Source organism: Crocuta crocuta, unplaced genomic scaffold (genome assembly GCF_008692635.1).
Source record: "Crocuta crocuta isolate KB4526 unplaced genomic scaffold, BGI_CrCroc_1.0 scaffold526, whole genome shotgun sequence".
Taxonomy (NCBI): domain Eukaryota; kingdom Metazoa; phylum Chordata; class Mammalia; order Carnivora; family Hyaenidae; genus Crocuta; species Crocuta crocuta.
The window spans coordinates 69,406-78,321 of NW_027528811.1; the positions used below are offsets into that span (position 1 = coordinate 69,406).

Below are 8,916 nucleotides of genomic sequence, written 5' to 3' on the forward strand. Positions count from 1 at the left end.
AGAGAAAACAGCCCACCTTTTGCCAAATTCTAGCCCCAGATTCTCTCCATCTACATCTGTCCTCATATCTGCCTCCTTCCGCAGTGACACAAAGCAAGTCAGGAAATGAACCCTCCAATGGGCTGGCCCCTCCCCTCTGCCATGCCCACCCCCAGCAGGGGAGGGGGGAGGCAGGCCACTGGCTAGGCTGTCACCCAGGGCCTCAAAATCTACCCCGAAGTGGCTGGAGTGCATGCCTGAAGTCTCCCAGAGCAGGGTCCACACACTTTCTGGGACAGTCTCACTGGGGGCAGCTGGCTACAGGGACCTGGCTTCCAGAAGCCCTGAGGGCAGTGGCCAGACACAACCTGCTTTATTACTTTAAAAACAACAGCAACATCCCTCTTGATTTAGTGGTTTCAAATGACAAAGCAGATCAGGCAAAGAGGTTAGGAGGGGCGTGGAGGGAAGGGAGGAAGGGAACCCTCCAGACTGGGCTCCATCCAGAGGAGGGGAAGTGGCAAGTCTGAGGCAAGGCAGGGATGGAGAAAATAATAATTATATATTAGTTAAATAAAAATAATTTAAAAGTCACCAACATCACTCCCAAGAGAAGTGCTCCAGGTCAGAGGGGACGCCAGTGACGCCCGCAGCTAGGCGACCGGGCTGTCTCTCTCCTAGTGGTTTGACTCTCTAAGCCAGTGCTGGAGCAGGACAGCCCACAGGCGGCCGCACAGAGACCCTGTGTGGCTGCAAAGGTGCACCTGGTGCTCCTCAGAGGGAGCCCAGAGCAGGGAGGGGCGCCACTCGCAGGAACCGGCCTCTTAGGGATTGACACAGCTTGGAAAGCATGGTGCAACGCTCTCAGGTCATGGGGTGGGGGGGCGTGGACAGAGGGGATGCAGGGGCCAGACCAGGGCCACCTCCTGCCTCTGGGTCTTTGAGAGGAGGGACAAAGAGGCAGAGACAACAAACCCAGCTGATCCCCCAGCTCTCATCACCACGTGCCAAGTGTGCTGGGGGCCCCATCCCGGGGACTCAGCCCTTGCAATGTAGTCCCCCGCAATGGGTGCATGGCCTCTATCCCTGCAGCAGCCTAGCCGGCCCTGGGGCTCAGCCCTTGCAGGTGTAGACCTCCTCGCGCTGGGTGCACTGCCTGCACTCCACGTAGCAGCACCAGCGCACCTGGCACTGGCAGGGCCTCGTCACCACCCGGCTCTGTGTGTTGTGGCCACGCCCACAGCAGATGCTCTCGCAGTTCTTCTCCCGGTGGCACCTGCGGCCGGCGGTGCCCGGGGAGAAGCGGCTGGCCAAGCAGAAGCTGGGCGAGTCATCCAGGTGCACAAGCTCCGGCGTGCGGGGCAGCGGGTCACTGCCTCCTGTCCCTGCAGCCCGGCCGCGAGGCGGCGAGATGGCACCAGCCTCCCCCGTGGCCTCGTTGGTGGTGCTGCCCACTTTGAGTGCTGTTTCATACTTGTGTTTCAGGCGCTTGCCCACCTCGTGGAAGGGTGCCAGCTGCCTCCAGCACGTCCGCACGGTGCAGGAACCTGACACGCCGTGGCACTTGCATGTTGTCTCCACCCCAGCCTTGATTACCTGGTGGGGGTGGGGAAGCTGGGTATGAGGGCCACACTGAGAGTCCAGGCACAGCCCCTGCAGACAACCCCTAGAGGGGCTGGACCACACAGCTCCCTCGGACCCAAGCCCAGACTGGGGGAACACTACTACCCATCACCCAGGTTGCCCGGCCCATGTACCTGGTCCCCTCCCTCCAGGCCACGGATGTCCCCAGACAGAAGCCCTATACCTAGTACCACGGCTTCCAGAGTGACCACCGCAGCACCTGTGGCCCCGTGGAGACATTCCCTCCCTCTGCAGGTGCTCAACAGGGCCCCCTCTAGCCCTGCTGTCAATGCCCCAGAAGGAACCCCCAGCCTGGGCTAAACAGCCTGCTAGCCTGCTTCCTGGAGAAGTGAGGACAAACAAATTAGCTGGCCCAAGTGGCAGGACTGGCCCCTGGATCCTCCAGGTCGCCCCAGAGTGGGGGGCGGTCCCTGTACTTCTGCACACATGCACACACATGTGCACACACACCAGAGAGGTGGTACCCACACTTCCGCACACGCAGATACACATGCACACATGCGAGGAGGGGCAGTACCTCCCACTTCCACACACACAAGCACACACACACGCTTGGGGAGGGGTGGCACCTCCACTTCTGCACATGCGCACACACTTGGGGAGCAGCAGTACCCGAACTTCCTCACATACACATACACGAGGGGAGGGGTAGTAGCCCCACTTCCGCACATGCACACACGCAAGGAGGGGTGGTACCCGCACTTGCAGACACACACGGGGGGGGCAGTGCCCCCACTTCTGCACACACGCACAGAGCTGCCCTAAGGCGCCTCTTGCCTGACCACCCACATTGGGGTCCCTGGCAGCAGAGAGCGGAGGCCTGCCCTAGTGGGCCCCATCCCAGGATAGCCCTGAGCTCCCATGATGCCCCCAGGGAGGGCCGGCTGGCTTGAGGGGGATTAGGAAATGTAGCTGCCCTCTGGCCAGGCAACAGAAGAGTCACATTTAATGACACTTTGCTGAGAAACCTGGACAAATTTAATTAAAACGCTGCTTACCCAGGCCAGGCAGAGCTAATGGAGCACTTTCCATATTCTGACTTTTCATTAATAGCTTACAAAGGAGAGAATGCAAAAGAAAAGAAATAGCCTCGCCTTGGGGATTTAATCTGCCCTCACCCCTCCACAAAGGGCAGAAGGAGGGACAAGGGCTCCGAAGAAAAAGGGGGAAATTGATTCTTTAATAAGTGCAGGACTCAGAAGTCTGGTTTCTCAATAAAGAGGGGCTCAGAGCAGAGCTGGCTCTAATTACCTGGCCCCTCCCAGGCTGGGACTTCACATCCTGGGGGCTGCGGGTCGAGCATGCAGAGCCCCTGATCATCCCCACGGCTGGGTGGAGCCTCGGGGGGCCTTTGGTGGTTCAGGTTGTATGGGAACTAAGGGGACAGGGTGCTCCGTCCACAATGGGTCTGATGGCACTCATGGCCTCCTCCACTGGTGTGGGCCCAGAAGCTGAGGGGCTGCAGGGAGGGTGAAGGATGGGCAGGAGCCAGGTACCCCCAGGCCCAACCAGCCTGCGGCCAGCAGCACCCAGAAGGGCCCAGCTAAAGAGCTTACACGTCTCTCCTCCCACCCCCTCCACAACAACCAGTATCCCTGTAAGAAAACAAGCCTCACAGGCAGGGAGACTCTCAGCAGCTCCAGGCTGCTGGCACTACATGGTGGGAACAGAGACCTGGAGGCAGCAATACTGCGCCTCCTCCCCGCCCCCAGCCCTGGCCACCACTGTCCCCGCCCTGGGCACCTGTTGCTGTGCCCATACCCTGCCCCGTACCTATGTCCCGCCTTCCCCACCCATGTCTCCCACCCCGCCCATGCCCATGCCTGGCTCCATGCCCTCCTAGAGCCCATGCCCTGCCCTGGCCCGCCCATGCCCCTCGCCCCGCTCCACCCACATGCCCCACCCTGTACATATGCCGGGCCCCATGCCCCGCCCCTATGCCCTTCCCTGCACCCCACTCCGCCCCTCACCTTGCCCCACCCTTCATCTGGCCCATGCCTCCCACCCCGCCCATGCTTGGCTCCATGCCCAAACGCTGCCCCACACCCCGCCCAGCTTGCCTTCACACCCACGAGGTTGTTGTGGAAGTCCACACGGGCTCGCAGATCCTTGCTAGAGCGCCGGCCCAGGAACTCCTTGACAAACTTGCTGCTGTACTTGAGGTTGTCCCCGCAGCCACCCCACTGCCAGGCCTCCCGGTTTTCCAGGTCAGGGGCCTCGTCACACGTGCAGCGCTCCATGCGGCCCGCGCTGCAAGCCTTGGCCAGCGCGTGCGTCAGGCCGGCAGAGGAGATGGCGTAGAGGAAGGCAGTCTCCTTGAAGCCTGTGGGGATGCAGGGAAGGCAGGACTGGTGAGCGGGAGGGAGCAACCCCCACCTGACTCAGGTGTGGCCAAACTGTAATCACGGCAGTCCAGCTGGAGTCCCGAGTCCCAACAGCACGCCAACTGGAGCCCTGTATCCTGACCGCACGCAGGCTCTGCGCACCTCGGGTGGGGGGGGCATACCTGCCTGGGCTGCCATGGACACCTGGGGGTAAGAGGAGCTCCTATATGCCTCAGGCACATGATGTGTCTCGGTAGAGAGAATTCAAAGTGCACAGAGATCTAGGCTCTGCCCACAGATCAGAGACTGCCTCCCTGACCCACCAGACTCGCCCTGGGACCTTGGCGAGCCCACCCTACCCAGCCCTGGGCCTCACGTCCCCAGTTCTTTTTTTTTTTTTTTTTAAATATTTTTATTTTTGAGAGAGAGAGTGCAGGGAGGAGCAGAGAGAGAGAGACAGAGAGACAGAATCCGAAGCAGGCTCCAGGCTCCGGGCTGTCAGCACAGAACCCGATGAGGGACTCAAACTCATGAACCATGAGATCATGACCTGAGCCAAAGTCTGACGCTCAACGAACTGAACCACCCAGGCGCCCCAGGTTTTATTTTTATTTTTATTTTTAATATTTTTATTTATTTCTAGGAGAGAGAGAGAGAGACAGCATGAGCAGGGGAGGGTCAGAGAGAGAGGGAGACACAGACTCCGAAATAGGCTCCAGGCTCTGAGCTGGCAGTCAGCACAGAGCCCGACCCAGGGCTCGAACCCACGAACTGCGAGATCATGACGTAAGCGAAAGTCGGAGGGTTAACCGACTAAGCCACCCAGGCGCCCCCAGGCGCCCCAGTTTTTAAATAGGCTGTTGAGAGTCTCAGATCAGAGTCCCAAGGAGACATGAGAAGGAAGGCTTCCTGCTCATGGCACCAGCTGGCCTCTGCCGCTCATGCCCAGCCACTGGGCCTTGGTCACCACCATGTGGCAAGAGCCATCAGACCTGCGTTGGGCCCCGTCAAAGCTTCCCAAATGCTCTTTGGTCTGCCAACAACTGTTCCCCAGGAGGGGCGGGGCAGGTGGAAGAGGCAGGTCAGGAGGCGGGGTGGAGCAGGAGTGGGGTGGGGTGGGAAGAAGGGGCAGGGCAGGTGCAGGACACAGCAGGAGGCACTGGGCAGGGGGCCCTGGAGGGCCTGAAAGCATGGGCAGGGCTGGGAGGAAGGTGGAGTTACAGGTGGGTGCAGTGGTGGGGGAGGGAGGGATGGGTCAGGGAAGAAGGGTGAATGGAGCGGAGGATGAGCCACAGAGACTGGGTAAGGAGGGGGGTCTAGCACCCCCATCTCTGCACCCCACCCCCAGGTGCCCTGGGACCCAGCCAAGGCGCATTGTCCTAGGGGAGCAGCTTGGCCCAGAAGGTCCTGCCTCTAGTGCGCTCACCTCGCTTGAGCAGGCTGGCCCGGTAGCGTCCCTCCAAGGTACAGTTCCAGCGCTCAAACCGGAATTGGTACTGGCACTCAAGTGCACTCATGCTCACCGCCTCCACCAGTGTCTCGGCCACACCGGGGTCTCTGCGGCACATGCGCCTTTGCTTGCGCTCCAGCTTCAGACGGTCGCAGGCCTTGTAGTGTGCCTGGGCAGCGGCCTCTGGCTCCAGGGTCAGCGGGAGGATGGTCAGGGGCTCACTGCCCGTTAGCCTGGGTACAGAGATGCCAGGATGAGGGCCATGCCCGAGGCCAGAGCCCACTCGTGCTCGCTCGCTAGCTCTCTCTCTGTCTCTCTCTCTCTCTCTCTCTCTCACACACACACACACACACACACACGCAGCCCAGCCCAGCACAGGGGATAGGCCAAGGGCACAGATGGACAGGGCAGAGAAGGGTGCAGGAACCCAGGGCACAAGGAGACCACATCCAACATGCTCTTCCCCACCTGCTCATGTGTCCCAGCTGTCACTCCAGGACCCCCACCCTCCTCCGTCCCCAGCTGCAGTGGGCCTGTGGCCTCTTAGAGAGGGTCCTGGCTCATTCCCTGCTCTCCTGCAGCCGGTACGGATGGCCTCTGCAGGTCCCAGTAGGGTCTCCCGAACTCCTAGGCCACTGAGGAGCTCCCAGCAGAACCCAGGGGGAGGCCTAGAACCAGCTCCTGGTTCCCCTGCAGCTTCATCCCTCTGATCTGAGCCAAGGCCCTAGTCTTCAGTCTGTCACCTCTTCTCAAGTCTCCCCAACCCCCCATTTCATCTGCTCCATCCAGGGGCCAACTGGTCCTGACCTCCTGCTTGCTCTGTGCTCAGACGGATTTGTGTCCCCACATAGGTGATGCCACATCTGGGCTCTACATCCACCCAGACCCTCAGCCTTCGGGAAGAAGAGGTGCCCAACTGGACGTGGGTGGGGGCTCCAGTCCTCTGACATTAGCATCACAGGAAACAAACCTCCCCACCCCAGCCGACCCACAGGAGCCAGGCATCTGCAGACACTTAACACCCCACATCATGCCCCATCCCTCTTACTGATGCCCTTCAAAAGCGCCTCAAGGGCATGGTGGCCACTGGGCTGGCTCCCGGCCGCTTTCTGTAGGGAAAGGGTTCAGGGAGGTACTCCCCTGGCAGGACCCAGCAGTGACGTAGGTCAGGCTCCTCTGGGGACAACCTGGGGTAATGGCTTCCAAAGCCCCTCCCTTCCCCTGCTCTGCACACAACCAGCATGGCCTCTCCTTGGCCCTGCCAGGGCTTGGAAGGCAGGGGGGAGGTGCCAGGGGTCAGGGAGGATATGAATGTACCCTGCCAAGGGTCAATCCCTGCCCTGAGGATCCCAGACCCAGGCCCCTGAGGGAGCAGTACCAGCCTTGACCTTCCTGGTCACCTCCCCAAGGACAGGAGGCCAGGGTGCTGAGGGTTGGGAACCAGGCCCAAAGGAGGCCCAGGTAGGAGCCCAGCAAGGCTGCAGGGATGCTAAAGCAGAGGGCCTGAGGTGAGGAAAGGAGCAGGTGGGCAGGTGGGAGAAAGGAATCTCTGAAAAAGACCCTGGAGGGGGAGGCCAGGAAGGACACAGAGAAGAAAGAACGATCTTCTTCAGACTCAGGTGCAGTGGGCACAAGGAGCCGACTGGCACACTGGAAGGACTCCCCATGGTGCTCAGGGCCAGCATGGCATGTGAGCTGTTGGGGCTGAGCCCAGAGCTGCAGGGGAGCCAGGCTTCAAGTGCCCCAGAAGCCCAGGGTGTCGTCAAGCAGAGCCCAAGGCATGTTCCCACCGGCTGGAGTCCGTACACATGCTGCACAGCACATGGCTGGAGACACTGAGCCAGGATGGCCAGCTGGTGTGCTGTGGCCAGTGTGGGTGTGGGCCGGGGGTCCCCAAAGTCCCCTTGGCACAAGCAGACCCCCTGTGGGCAGCAAGGCCTCTGGGGAGAAGGTACCTGTGAGCTGGAGAGGCAAGGACCTGCACCCCCAGTTCCCATCTCAGGGTCACGGTATCCTGCCTCAGGGCACAGGGACACGGCAGGGGTCACCTTGTGTACTTCCAGGCCTCACGCCTAAGCTCAGGCAGCTCTGAGCACAAGGACAGCTGCTGAGCTGGGGACCCTAGGCTGCAGGCTGGAAGAGCAACACTCCCCACACAAAGGCTGCTCACATGGCGGAGACTTGTCCCCAGACAGGAATGTCAGCAGCTGTGCCCACAACGGCATGCCGCCATGCACCGGAAGGGCTACAGCCTGAAACCTGCACAGCCCCCAGGCTGGGTTCTCCAAGATTAACCTAGCTCTAGGCTGGGGCCAAAACATGCCTGTGTCCCACAGGACCCATGACAGCAAGGCTATCCCAGGGGTACCCGGGACCCTGCTGGTCACGGCAGCTGTGAGTGTGGGAGGGGGAGAGATGGCAGGCAAGCCCCCCCACCAGGCTGCCTGCAGGTGTCTGGGCCAGTCTGTATCCACACTGCACAGAGGACAAATGTCCCCACACACCCCCGGGGCCAGCCTGTGTCCACATTAGGGCTGTCCTCTACCCCAGGCCCCCTTAACTGTTGGGGTGCGCTCAGCTGGAGATCAGCCTGGGGTGCAGTGGCAGGGAACAGACCCTCACAGAGGTGTCAGGTGCTGAGAGTAAGCAGGCAGATGTGCACAGGTACAGAGAACTGGGTGGGTGTCAGGGGTCCTGGGCACCCAGGACAGAAACCCAAACACCGAGAGGAACCTCAGATGTGCCGGATGAAAGGCAAGAAGTCCATGAAACACTCGTGTTCCCAGGCACACTCCATGTGACTCAGAGTCCTGAGGCCCTGAAAACACGGCCAAGTGTGAGGGTCTGCGGTGCAGGGCTGCACCGCGCACAGCAGCACAAGTCACGCATCACGGGAGGTCCTCCAAGCTGGATCCCAGCCCAAAGCCGACTGCCTTCATGAGTGGAGGTGCACGTGCTGACAGACCCCTTTCCTGCAGATCACGTGGACATGGGACGTGTCCACACAGGTCAAGGGCAGGAGGCGCACCTGTGAGAACTTGTAGGGAGCTCCGCCCTGCTCAGAAACACAGAGTAAAACCCCCTGGTGTTATTTTCTGCACCTGAGGACTGTCGTGGACATAGGGAAGAGGTCTTCCCCCGTGGCTGATTTCTGGACACATGCATCTATGAAATTCACCCCAATCCCGTTCCAGAAGGGTCGCCTGCACGCTGCCTGAGGCCTGCTGTTAGGCAGGAACAGGGCCAAACAAGGGCGGCCGTCCTGTGGAGTCTGCAGGCATCAGGAAGCCGCAGCTGCTGCCCCCAGGCCCCCACGCGTGGGGAGCCAGGATGGAGGAGGCCAGGGACTCACGCAGCTCACACCTCTCCCCACGGCCCGTGAGCCTGGCACACAGGCAGGGGACAACGTGTGGCTCATTCAAAACCACACCGCTCCACACAAAATCGTCAGCCCTGCGTGCCCGCCTGGGGCAGCCAGCTCCCCCCTCCCCCCCCCCCCCCCCCACCCCCCACCGACAC

General features: G+C 61.0%; 1 protein-coding gene across 1 annotated transcript in view; it reads right to left on the reverse strand.

The window, feature by feature from the left end:
* Positions 1–1,026: 1,026 nt before the first annotated feature.
* Positions 1,027–8,916, reverse strand: part of WNT9A (Wnt family member 9A) — a 21,426-nt gene continuing 13,536 nt past the window's right edge. The window contains exons 7-9 of the mRNA XM_077755857.1: positions 5,374–5,630; positions 3,684–3,946; positions 1,027–1,575 (exon numbers count right to left, since the gene is read on the reverse strand). Coding sequence (XP_077611983.1) covers positions 1,093–1,575; positions 3,684–3,946; positions 5,374–5,630 — 1,003 coding nt within the window. The 3' untranslated portion in view covers positions 1,027–1,092. The remainder of the gene's footprint in view (positions 1,576–3,683; positions 3,947–5,373; positions 5,631–8,916) is intronic.